Source organism: Haliotis rufescens, unplaced genomic scaffold (genome assembly GCF_023055435.1).
Source record: "Haliotis rufescens isolate VD_foot unplaced genomic scaffold, xgHalRufe1.0.p SCAF_30, whole genome shotgun sequence".
NCBI classification, from domain to species: domain Eukaryota; kingdom Metazoa; phylum Mollusca; class Gastropoda; order Lepetellida; family Haliotidae; genus Haliotis; species Haliotis rufescens.
In genome coordinates, this window is record NW_025964002.1 from 3,683,318 (window position 1) to 3,696,712 (window position 13,395).

The 13,395-nt window shown below is 41.9% G+C and overlaps 1 protein-coding gene across 2 annotated transcripts; it reads right to left on the reverse strand.

Annotated features, from left to right (window-relative positions):
- Positions 1-713: 713 nt before the first annotated feature.
- LOC124147269 (insulin-like growth factor-binding protein complex acid labile subunit) lies at positions 714-8,251 on the reverse strand. 2 transcript variants are annotated; one of them, XM_046517939.2, is made up of 2 exons: positions 8,084-8,251; positions 714-4,680 (listed from the first exon to the last, which is right to left on the reverse strand). In XM_046517939.2, the coding sequence occupies exon 2, from the start codon at positions 4,674-4,676 to the stop codon at positions 2,133-2,135; it is 2,544 nt and encodes an 847-aa protein (XP_046373895.2). In that variant the 5' UTR covers positions 4,677-4,680; positions 8,084-8,251; the 3' UTR covers positions 714-2,132. The 2 variants fall into 2 exon arrangements, with proteins under 2 accessions (XP_046373895.2, XP_046373894.2); XM_046517938.2 differs by lacking the exon at positions 8,084-8,251 and adding an exon at positions 6,961-7,428.
- Positions 8,252-13,395: the final 5,144 nt, after the last annotated feature.

Consider the following 13,395-nt stretch of genomic DNA (forward strand, 5'->3'; position numbering starts at 1 on the left):
AAGCATGGGTTGCTGAACACCTTATTCTTATCTTCACAGGTAGCGTGTCAACATACCCCAGTGGCTAGCATCTTTGCTCATGATATCAATCAACTGGCTTTGTCTGTTCCAGACTGCCTAACACAGTCGGAATATCGCTTGGTGCTGCATAAAATGACAACACCAAACCTTCACAAGATGTTGTGAAGGAATTATGTGACTTTGATCTAGGTCACAGAGAGCCCCACACAGGTTGACTAAGTCCTATTATTGGTCAATCAAGTCAGCTCCTCCTTGGGGATTAAGGGTTAGAATTAGGTCCCCAGCAACATTTTCTGGTCATAGGAAGCGACTAAATGGATCAAATGGTCAAGCTTTGAGACTTGATTGATTGCGCCTCATCACACCGACAACCTGTGAAGATCCGGGGAAGAATAGGTGTTCAGCAACCCATGCTTGCAGTAAAAGGTGACTGTGCTTGTCGTAAGAGGCGATCGATGCTCATGATATGAATAACTGGATTGTCAGGTCCAGACTCGATTATATATACAGACCACCATCATATAGCTGAAATATTGCTGAGTGTAGTGTTAAACAACAAACCAACCAACAAAATCATCACACTGACAATATTGATCACTGGATTGTCTGGTCCAGGTTGGATTATTGAATATTGCTAAAAGCGGCCCCAAACCATTCTCACTCCTAACTTCTGTAAAGAAGTGTAACATTATTCAATCAAAGTTTATTCAAATGTGAAGGCCATCCAGCCTATGGTTCACATAATACATTGTGTTGTTACATAACAGTTCAAGAATTGCTCACAATGTCCCCCAATTAATATGAAAAGTACATATCAAGACAGTCCATACCACCTCTATCATGTACTGGTATGAATACAACACATACAATGTGGAGAGAAATCGGGTCATGACTAGTTAGAAAAGAATCATCTGAAGATGACAAATCCCCCCCACCCCCACCCCGGATCCCACTAATTCGAAAGGACAAATCGCCTAACTGTTACTCTAAGTTCAACTTGATGAAAGAGTTGCTATCTAATACAAGAGTAGTTTCTGAGTTTTCAAAACAATACCATGTCATTGGGATTTGGAACTTTGTATTTCAATGTCAGATATAAACCAATATGAAGAGAGTCCAAGTCAAACCTGTTGACATGGAAAAGATATAAATTCTAAAAATCCCTAAACAGCAAAAGGCACTACCTGACAACCTGGTCTTTGTGTGTGCCCAGTTTAAAAAAAAAGAGTAGTTCAAAGTTTTAGAGACATGGGGGCGGTCGGGTAGCCTAGTGGTTAGAGAGTTCGCTCGTCACGCCGAAGACCCGGGTTTCGATTCCCGACATGGGTACAATGTGTTAAGCCCATTTCTGGTGTCCCCCGCCGTGATATTGCTGGAATATTGCTAAAAGCGGCGTAAAACCATACCCACTCACTTTAGAGACATGGTGGGGACAAACACACCACTATGAACAATCAAATTAAAGCTTGTTGCCATGGAAAGAGAAAAAATATTTTTTGAATAAAATTCTAAATAGCCAAAGGCACCACTTGACCTTTGATCAATACATGTACCAAGTTTTGATGAAAAAATGTTGAATATCATGTCTCCATGGAAACGGGGAACTTATTTTTTTTAAACATCTTATATTGTAAAAGGCACCCCTTAAGCCTCGGAAATGAAATCACCCTTCAGGTGCTGTTTGATGTATCTGCCAAGTTTTGTTGATGAATGATATTGAACAGCTTATGAGACTAAGTACAAATTGTTTCCTTGGAAATCGAGAAAAATGAGCATTTCTGATTAAATGCAATGTTTTTTATACTTAGCTGACGATACACCTATAGCACTACTTAGCATCAGGTAAGGTAAAATGTAAAAATTGTTTCCTTGTGAATTGAAAAAAAATAAAAATGCCGAAAATCCGTAAATAGCAAAAGGCACCACTGCAGGATCTGTTTGATATACCTGCCAAATATTTTGAAAAATTATTGCACACTCAAACATCAAACACACACATGAAATCCCACAACGAGCTAAATTTACGGCATACCGCGTCACAATAAATTTTTTCTGTGTGTTTCTGTTCATTATATCCAATTCTGTAGATTGGACGTCCCAATAATGTCCGCTTAGGCCTGGATTGCGCCCCCAACAGTATTAGGGCCTAGTTGCTCAGTGAGCTTTTCCAGGAAGTTCGTCTCCGCAGTCTCATTACTTATCCACTCAATATATTCATGTCTCTGAATCATCCTCTCCATCAGTTTGGGGATGTTTTGGTGTAATTTGCCAACCTTGATCAAAATTATGTCTGAGATGACCTTCCTGGCTTTGTTTTCCATGAGCATATCGAATTCAAACAAGCACCAGTTGCATGTGACATATTCATCTGTGGCGATTACGAAGGCGCATGTGCTTGCAGTGAGGCTCTCGTCCATGCTGGGAATCTCTGGTCGCCCGTTGACAAAATCCCGGTCTCTAAAACAGAGTTTGTAATGACCTTCACACTGATCGCCTGCACATTCACCACAATCAAACTTCCTAATGATATTTTGTGCCACCCAATCTCTGTCCTCTTCAGCGTACGATACGTACACATCGTAAACCTTGTCATCGCCCGGTAGATGCATGTAGTCTTTACGGTACCTACCTCTTCGGAGTCCTCGTTTGATTCTAAAGCACCTGTACCTGACATACCATCTGTACCTGTAACAAACTCCCATCATCAGGAACGTTAAAATACACCCTACACCAACTGCCCCTATGATATAGTACAACGTGTAATCAGTACAGTCAACTTTAGCATTGCAGTAGGAGGACATGGATTTTCCCTGCCAGGGCGAAGGAAGATTACAGGTGAAGAGAGACCGCTGTGGAAGGACTATGTCAGTTTGATTCATCCAGCCACAAAACCACCTAGCGCTGCAGGTACAGGCGAAAGGGTTGCCAGACAGGTTCAGAGTCTGAAGTGAACGTAGGTTGCTGATGGAAGTCTTGTTGATGAGTGAAATCAAGTTCAAACTGAGATCAAGGGTACGCAGAGACTCGGTTGACACAAAGAAATGTTGTTCCCAGTGAATGAGTCTGTTCTTAGATAAGTCTAAGATGGTTAATGATTTCTGTTCAGCAAGCATTGGTTCAGGAAGAGTGTGGATATCATTGTTCCGGAGGTGGAGCTCTTCAAGCTTAGCCAAGCTTCTGAACAGTTCTCCTGATCTGTCTTCGGCTAGGAGAGATCCAAGCTGGTTGTTATCAAGATGCAAATACACTAGGCTCTGAAGGGGGCGAAGGAGCGTAAGAGGCATATCTGATAATGCATTAGAGTCGAGTTTAAGATAAACCAAGGATGCCAAACTTGAAAAACGACCTTCGCTGGCAGGAATAGATTTGATATTATTACCATTCAATTCAAGGGACACAAGTCTCGTAAATAGGTTGAATAACTTTCCTGGCAGGGTTGAAATCCTATTTTGGCCCAAGTGTAACTTCTGCAACTGCGAGAGCCCCAAGAAAGCATACTCTTGAAGTTCAGAAATGGAATTTCTCCCTATGTTCAACTCTTCAAGAGTTTTAAGATTATCAAAGTCACCGTTTTTCAGTTTATCAATCTGATTCTGGTCTAAGTTCAGTTTAGTAAGTGATGACGGTAAACCACGAGGAACTATTGCTAGACTATTGTCGTACAGAAAAAGTGTCTGCAGTACTGTTAAATTCTCAAATGCTGACTCGGAAATTGTTTGGATCCTGCATCCGGATAAGTCAATCAGAATCAGTTTGGGCAAGTTGGCAAAAGCCCCTGAGGGTATATTTGCAATCTGGTTGCTTTGCATCTTCAAGGAACTGATCGGTGTGTTGCGTAAAAGAAGGAACGTCTCAGAAGGAAGCCTCCCAGCAAGACTAAGGTTCCGGATGTCCAAGGACACTAAGCTTGTGTGGCTCAGGCCACGAATGACATTTTGCAGCTGTAGACTATCCAAAGGGTTGTATCCAATCTTCAGAGACATCAACAACTTCAGTGGCTCAAACGCCCCGCTTTCAACTTTCTGTATATGGCTTCTGGCTATTTCCACTTTCCTGACTTGAGATGGTCTCAGTGATTGAAAGGTTGCGTTTGAGAGGACATCTAACGCGTTGTTGCTCATCACTATGTCGGTGAGGGCCGTGTTTGCTGAATAACTCTCTGGAAAGGTTGCATTGCTGATTTTATTTCCTTCCATGATGAGACTCTGTAGGTTGACAAGGGAAGGAAGGGATGGTACCTGCTTCAGTCGGTTTGCTCCAAGTGACAAGTAGGTAACTTGCTGGGAACCTTCAAAAGCCTTTGTATGGATTGTTTCTATTAGGTTAGCAGTAAGGTATAACTGTTGAAGCTGTGAACAGTTGGAAAATACACCCGAATCAATCTGATGGAGAAAGTTCTGTCGGAGGTCCAAATACAATAGCCGTGTGAAGTTAGAAAATGCGTATGGACTTAGTGTGGTGAACCTGTTATTGTTCAGATATAACTTTTCTACCTCTCGAGGTATATTGGCTGGGAGGTCCGTGAGGTGTTTTCCGCCACAGTTCACAGAGGTCTGTTGAACGTTACAGAAACACTTGGCAGGACACTTTGCAAATACACTCGCCCCTTGGATGACAGCAAGGACCACAAGTACTCTCAGCACTCTCCAAGACATTGTTCTGAAACAGAGAAGGAATCACTTACAGCTAGTGATTGAGATTTTAGTTTGACGCTGCTTCAAACAGTATTTGTGAGCTTCATATGAGACGATGCCACTTCGGTGAAAAACAAGAGAAACCAAGAAACATACCAAAGTCGAAACTAGGATTTGAGTGATTTGGGTTTAACTCCACAAGCACTGGCTGCTGGGGACCAACAATAACCTGGGATTTTCCCAAGAATTAATGCAGAGGTTTCCTTGAGCTACAAAATAGGTGAGAGAGTTCGACCTGCCTAAACAACATCAGCGAGGGACACCAAGAATGCGATTCAGCGAGGGACACCAAGAATGCGATTCAGCGAGGGACACCAAGAATGCGATTCAGCGAGGGACACCAAGAATGCGATTCAGCGAGGGACACCAAGAATGCGATTCAGCGAGGGACACCAAGAATGCGATTCACACATTGGTAATGAACCCTCAGTTTTGTTGTATTGACCGCTTTCATATCATGAAAGAACAATCAAACTACACGACACCTACAAGATCGGGTTTGTATTATTTTTGAGAAATAGTGATTCTTATAAATTAATTTACGAAATTTTGAAAGTAGTATGCATATTTACCGGCATTTGAAAATATTTGCAAAGTTGTTAATAAAACACAAACACACACAATTCATACTTGTGGACAGACATGTAGAAACAAATAAAATCTAAACAAATTCTTCTAGAAATCGCATTGCCCTGATCGCTTTTAATTCCAGGATAAGAGGTTTCCTCCGTGTAAACCCTGACAAACCAGCAGTTATCTCTAACCAATGGTACAACATTAGGGCAGTCAAAGAATTTATTTTTCTCCTGAGAATAATTGACTGGGTAGAGTATAGGGTCTTTTCATAGAGTACACACATATATATGTATGTGTATGGTACATGTATAATAACTTTGCACATAGTTGTAACTAATTATATTCGACACAGCTTCTATGACAGTTGTGCTGTTGAATCCATATGATATTTGTGTTCTGAACTGTCACTGAGAACACATGCTTTAAAAGTATTTAGAAAATATAAAAATAGTTCAACAATATGATAATCGGTTCTCACCTGCTATATGCCATCTACGTTCCAGTAACGACCAGGGGCGGCTGGGTAGCCTAGTGGTTAAAGCGTTCGCCCGTCACGCAGAAGACCCGGGTTCGATTCCCGACATGGGTACAATGTGTGAAGCCCATTTCTGGTGTCCCCCAGCCGTGATATTGATGGAATATTGCTAAAAGCGGCGTAAAACCATACTCACTCACTCACTCACTTACTCCAGCAACGACCTGATACTTCGATCTGTTTTACCGGATAAACCACAGGAATGTCTCTTTTCTAAGAAAACGTACAACTTTATGGATAACAAGTTCTGGTATATTGCAAGTAGCTACATTTCAGTGTAGATTCTTACACCATTATCAAGCTGGATAAACAACAACCAAGTAATGTCTCTCCTGTTTGCACTGACAACTACAAGAATGAAAAGACAGATGTTGTTATTTTTGTGATGGCTACAGATTGAAGTTGTCAGTAGCCGGACATGATATGAAAATGTCAGACAGATATACCTATTTTGGAACTGTCTACCATCAAAGTCTAGATTTAAGCAATACAGTTAAGCCTTTCTGTAAGAGAGGGACAGAGAATGAACCACTTGCCCTTGTTTCACCCTCCTGTGGTAAGATTTGGCTTATGTAACCTGCAACTCTTTTAAGCCAATTATGGATTTATTTATAATTGTTACATATGGGTACATAATCAACTGTCTTGAAGCAAATAGATATGTTTGCACCTTAAAAAATACAGGTAAAATTTAGCAATCATGTTAAGTGGATTTTTTTTCAGAAAACACAAAATTTCGTCTACAGAGCTGAACTGGGATTCCTATTGTTTACAGTCAATAATAGAAATGCGAAATGGTACTGCCATATGATAATAATGGCAACATTGTTTCAAAAAAGCTGCCAATGAAAGTGTTATATGGCCCGATAAGGGTGGTATTATAAATTGTCTTGTCACTTGGACAAGTTTGGAATTAAGCAAAGTGCCTTAACCTCCAACTCAGTAGTAAATATATCTAGACATATTTTACACAAGTTTACAAAAGTTTAAAAAAAAATAAACATGATATATGCAAATTACATCATACCTGCATCACTGCACAGTAGAAAACGAACCCGTCAGCAACGATTGTTATAATGAAAAGGATATATATTAACCAATTACTAAAGGAAAGCATATAAATATAGTCCTAACCTGATTATAACGCTCGTACCAATTTCACTTTCCACGTGCGTCATTCCGTCTTATGAATATATCTTACAACCGCCATGTTTCTGTTTCCTCGCTTTCGTTTCAAGTTGATGACAATCCTAACTCACTGCGCTGCGTTTACCACATCGCGCAATGGCGGGTGACGTGCATGTTGGTGCTCCACGCGATCCAGCTACGCGGCTTGGGTGTGGGTGATCAAAGGGTATCATATTACGTGACTTTGCAAGAAGCTTATAAGTAGATTATGGAAACTTTTATGACACAATAGATTTCGATCTTCTAAATTTAGTTTTTTCCTAATGCTATTTCCCAGACTAAACGTCTTTGGAGCCTTCTATCGGGTCAATATTGGAATGTTAATTTTACACAGTAACTCGATCGATCTGCACATACATTTTCTAAAGTACTATCTCCGACCCCTTATCAACCAAGCTGTCTACCCCACCCCCACCCCGCATGAAATGACTAATGCCTTATCTCGCTCGCTTCAAGGGGTGAGGGGGGAATGAACTGCTACCCCATAACAAGTTCAATATTTTATTTATTATATTAATATGAGATATCTTCTTGTGACTATATCCAAAGAGTTACTCCCCTTATTGTTCAAATGTAAACGTGTGTACAGCGAAACTTCGTTTATGTGGACATCGGTGCTGTTCCCATGATATACCGCATGGGCGGATACAGAGGTGCGCACCCCCCCTTTTTTTCAAAAAAAATCTTTATTTCTGTATAAATTACCACCAAAGATAAATAGATCTTAATTGTGCATCCCCCCCTTTTCAAAAAGCTGTATCCGCCCATGTACCGTAATGCTAGATGTCCGGATTAACGAACCATCAACACGTTCCTTTGGTGGACGTTACCAACGGTTGTTGTCCGGAAGGCGGGGTTTCCGGACTATACTAGATTTGCTTTAGCATTATCCATCAGCCACCCTCCCCTTGCAGCCAATTGTACACGTAACATTGCAGCCACCGCGATCACACCACGCACGGTCTGGGGATCGATAATGTCACCCCGCCCCAACGATGCACACCGAGAGAGGTGTCCCAGCTACAGTGGTGTACGTACACTGTAGTCTGTAGCGACATCCGTCACTTACCTGGCAAGTATCGGCGACAACTGATGAATATTTCTGACTGTTAGATTCACATTTGTTTCTTGTGCCTTCTTTCTGAGCCTGTCGGAGACTGTCAGGTGCTCGTCTGCGAGTTGTGCTGTAACTGCAAGGCAGACGACGTGTCATGCAATCTCGCAGGGGTGTCAGGTCGGGTTGTTTATATGATGAAACTTAAACACACATGTGAACCTGTTCCCACTGCGTGTGTTGATTGGGATTCTTTCTGATAAAACGTTTGTCGACGTGCTTGCTTTGGACTGTGTCGGTCATAAACAGCTGACTGCAATATTAGAAACCTCCTCCACCCCCCCACACCCCCTTCTGTTAAATGGACTCTCCTCTATCAGAACCGTGGGTTAACTTCTTGGAAAAACCCATGAATTTCCTGGAATTTCCAATGGGCTTCCCGGCAGTGTCGAATGGGAAGGATTACGAAAAGAAAAGGTCACACTACAAACACTACGAGACATAGTATACCTAAGCTTCTAAGTAATTAGTGTAATCGCCACTGTTTCCTTCAAGTGTTAACTCATCAACGTTAAAGTTTTGTTATGATGAGTTATAGTGAGTATGGTTTTACGCCACTTTTAGCAATATTCCAGCAATATCAGGGCAGGGGACACCAGCAATGGGCGTCACACATTGTACCAATGTGGAATGTTTGTTGGTATCGGATCCACAATCTGCTGATGACAGATTGAGAAACATGCAGCGTTTAGACAACAATATTCTATTGTGTGTCCACCTGCAACGGTTATACCTATGGCAAGTCAACACTCAGCTCGTTGCAAACGTCGCATGACCAATGTTCAATTCAATTCAATTTCTTTATTCAGTATAAAGGCCACAGGCCCATGTACAAATAAATATTGACATATAGAATATACATATTGGTGCAACATTAAACAAGTATTACAAATGGGATGAACGTAATACAATAGCCTCTTTAATATATTTACAGCATTGAAGTAAATCAGTTAGTTTGCCTGAGCTTATATATGCTTAAATAACTGAGATTTACAATATATATTTGGAATGTGTTTCTGTCTGATATCATCATATAATGGACATGATAGTATAAAATGTAATTTAGTTTCAATGATGTTCTTACAAAAAGGACAACATCTAAAATTAATATCAATATTACTTTTTCTTCCAATATTCACCATGATATTTGATTCTCCAATTCTTAATAGTGTTAACATTCTTCTTAGTTCTTTACAAGTGATTTTTAAAATATACAGTTCAATAACAAATGCTGTTTTGAGTGACGAATAAAATTCTAAATGTTTATAATCATTAACTTGTGAATGCCATGTTTGTATATAACAATCTTTAACTCTTTGTGAAAACTCACATATAAATAAATCAGTGTGACCAACAGATTGATTTTCCCATACAAAACCAAAACCATATAAATACAAAATATTCTTAATGTTAGAAGCTCATGATGTTGCTTTCTAAATGATTAAATGTGTTTAATAAAGTGTCACTGAGCGTTTGGTTCCAAGATAACAATATACGTCTGCTCACAACCGAGTCGGGGCGGTCGGGTAGCCTAGTGGTTTAAGCGTTCGCTCGTCACGCCGAAGACCCGGGTTCGATTCCCGACATGGGTACAATGTGTGAAGCCCATTTCTGGTGTCCCCCGCCGTGATTTTGGTGGAATATTGCTAAAAGCGGCGTAATACCATACTCACTCACTCACTCACAACCGAGTCTCCGTGAATGGTAAATCTGGCATACGACCATTGCACTGCTGTCCGAGGTGACGTCCTTCATGACTGTTACAATGTTGTGTTTGCGAGCTTGATCTCTTTGGAAATGTTTTTGCCACATAAATCACTTACTTTCACTGCCAGACATTGGTGCATGTTCCCGTGGTTTCACCTCAAAACAAAATATCCCCTACCTTTTTTCATCATAGTATATAATGCCTCCTTGTCGCGTGTAGTCTCAAGAACCGAAGCGTTCACACTCACTCCCCATATGCTCTCAAAGACTCCACACGTGAGCGTGCTGTGTGATTATAATACATGCACACCTCGGAATCAAGGAAAACAAGTGTTGCGACAATTCAAAAGTTCTTACAATATAACAGTGTGGTGCTCTTGGGGCCGACTGGCTAACGATCTCCAGCACCCCTTGCTTTGAATATAGGTCACCACCCACCAGGCTCGCTTACTTGGTTGATGCATATCATCGTATCCCAATTGCCTTTTAATCGATGCTCATAATGTCAATCACTGGATTGTTTGGTCCAGACACGATGCTTTTCACAGGCTGCCTTCATATCCCTGGAATATTGCTGAGTGCGGCGTCAAACAACAGACAAACAAAACTGTCTATCTGATGAGTTTAATTCGTTAATTACTGTTGGTGATTTAGAAACACTGCAAGTAAGGGAGAAGCGGTGAACTGCTGTTTACAGCTTCGGAAGTAGTACACACAGTCTTACTGTGGCAGTGGTGACTGCTGGTTAGAACTGGTCCGCAGCAACCTCATGCATGACGTACGATCAGACAACTTGACGTACGAGGCGACAGTTTGACGTACGAGGCGACAGTTTGACGTACGAGGCGACAGTTTGACGTACGATCAGACAGTTTGACGTACAATCAGACAGTATGACGTACGATCAGACAGTATGACGTACGATCAGACAGTCTGACGTACGATTAGACAGTTTGACGTAACAATCAGTCAGTTTGACGTACGATCAGACAGTATGACGTACAATCAGACAGTATGACGTACGATCAGACAGTTTGACGTACGATCAGACAGTTTGATGGACGAGGCGACAGTTTGACGTACGATCAGACAGTTTGACGTACAATCAGTCAGTTTGACGTACGATCAGACAGTATGACGTTCAATCAGACAGTATGACGTACGATCAGACAGTTTGACGTACGATAAGACAGTTTGATGGACGAGGCGACAGTTTGACGTACGATCAGACAGTTTGACGTACAATCAGTCAGTTTGACGTACGATCAGACAGTATGACGTTCAATCAGACAGTATGACATACGATCAGACAGTTTGACGTACGATAAGACAGTTTGATGGACGAGGCGACAGTTTGACGTACGATCAGACAGTTTGACGTACAATCAGTCAGTTTGACGTACGATCAGACAGTTTGACGTGCGATCAGACAGTTTGACGGACGAGGCGACAGTTTGACGGACGAGGCGACAGTTTGACGTACGATCAGACAGTTTGACGTACGAGGCGACAGTTTAACGTACGATCAGACAGTTTGACGTACGATCAGACAATTTGACGTGGTCAATAACCCGTCAACGTACCCGACGGCGTTGATCGTTGCTCTTTATACCAAACGCTGGGTCGTCTCGTCCAGACTGGATTATTAACAAGCCGCCGTCACACACCTGGAATATTGCTGAATTCGGCATTAAACAAACAAACGATTATGATATGGTTTATTCTAAAACCAATCACCATCGGTGGTATGTGGGCATACATGATAATACCGCCAATGTACATAACATACAAGACGGCGTATACACAAATTATATAACATGTATTTATCACATAATACATGTCTGTTACAAAGATAACACCATAAAGTGCTTTAACGAAATACATATTGACGGTAATACAAAAACCTGATACATTTGTAGTGCTACATATGATGGAGGCCCGTGAAGATCCGGGGTAGAATAGGTCTTCAGCAACCCATGCTTGCCGTGAAGATCCGGGGTAGAATAGGTCCTCAGCAACCCATGCTTGCCGTAAAAGGCGACTATGCTTGTCGTAAGAGGCGACTAACGAGATCGGGTGGTCAGGCTCACTGACTTGGTTGATGCATGTCATCGTATCCCAGTTGTGTGGATCGATGCCCAAGATGTCAATCACTGGATTGTCTGGTCCAGACTCGATTATGTACAGACCGCCATCATACAGCTGGAATATTGCTGAGTGCGGCGATGACATGCATCAACCATAAGAGATGACATGGGGTATATGCTAAGTTGTCCTAAGCCCTGCATCTCACTCACTCATTCACTCACTCACTCACTCACTCGTCTACCCACCAACTCATTCACTCACTCACTCACTCACTCACTCACTCACTCACTCACTCACTCACCCACCCACTCACTCACTCACTCACTCACTCACTCACTCACTCACTCACTCACTCGTCCACCCACCCACCCACCCACTCACTCACTCACTCACTCACTCACTCACTCGTCTACCCACCCACTCACTCACTCACTCACTCACTCACTCACTCACTCACTCACCCACCCACCCACTCACTCACTCACTCACTCACTCACTCACTCACTCACTCACCCACTCACTCACTCACTCACTCACCCACTCACTCACTCACTCACTCACTCACTCCCTCACTCACTCACTCACTCGTCCACCCACCCACCCACTCACTCACTCACTCACTCACTCACTGAAGTCAAAATATAGCCGTATATCAGTTTTCAGAATTTCCAATGTACTGTAACCAACTGGTGTAACAGGTTTTCAATTTCAATGCACGTTGACAGGCCTTAAGAAATCTACACAGACGTCACGTGATCATTGTAAGAAGTCAAGTGAGTTATTGCGTATGATCCCGTGGTTCAAGAGGGACAACGAAAAAATATTCTGCCCTGGGATTTTCCACGAGGGCGGATGGAGGGAAGGCCTAGGGGTGACACAATGTGGCATATAGGACAGATAAGAGTAGGGGTATGTTGGGTGGGTGTGTTTTAGAAAGTCGTCATGGCCGTCCACAACTTACAAGACACATAAACAGAACTGACACATTAAAGTTAACGCACGAGTAAAACTGCAACGTTTTATCTTATCGTGCCACTGACTCAATTAATGGACTCCACGCAACCCACAATCTGAAGCACCTCATCCGGTGACCTGCTTGAGTGAAGGTCAGACGCATTACCTCAATGAGGTATGTACCTCATATCTGATCTAAGTGCAACATATGGGACAATATGTATGACTGCATTCACGAGAACTACTGATTCAAGCCACGCGGCACTGTAGTACATAAATGTAATACTCATCGCAATGGCAGATTAACTATAGTAATATGAAAGAATCGCCACGACAGATTAACTATAGAAATGTGAAAGAATCGCCATGACAGATTAACTATAGAAATGTGAAAGAATCGCCATGACAGATTAACTATAGAAATGTGAAAGAATCGCCATGACAGATTAACCATAGAAATGTGAAAGAATCACCACGACAGATTAACTATAGAAATGTGAAAGAATCGCCACGACAGA

Coding starts and splice junctions, on each gene's coding strand:
- LOC124147269 (XM_046517938.2), bottom strand. CDS start 7,004: ATGACGCACGTGGAAAGTGAAATTGGTACGAGCGTTATAATCAG. Junction 4,681..6,960: donor GGTACGAGCGTTATAATCAG/GTTAGGACTATA, acceptor TCTCTGTTTCAG/AACAATGTCTTGGAGAGTGC.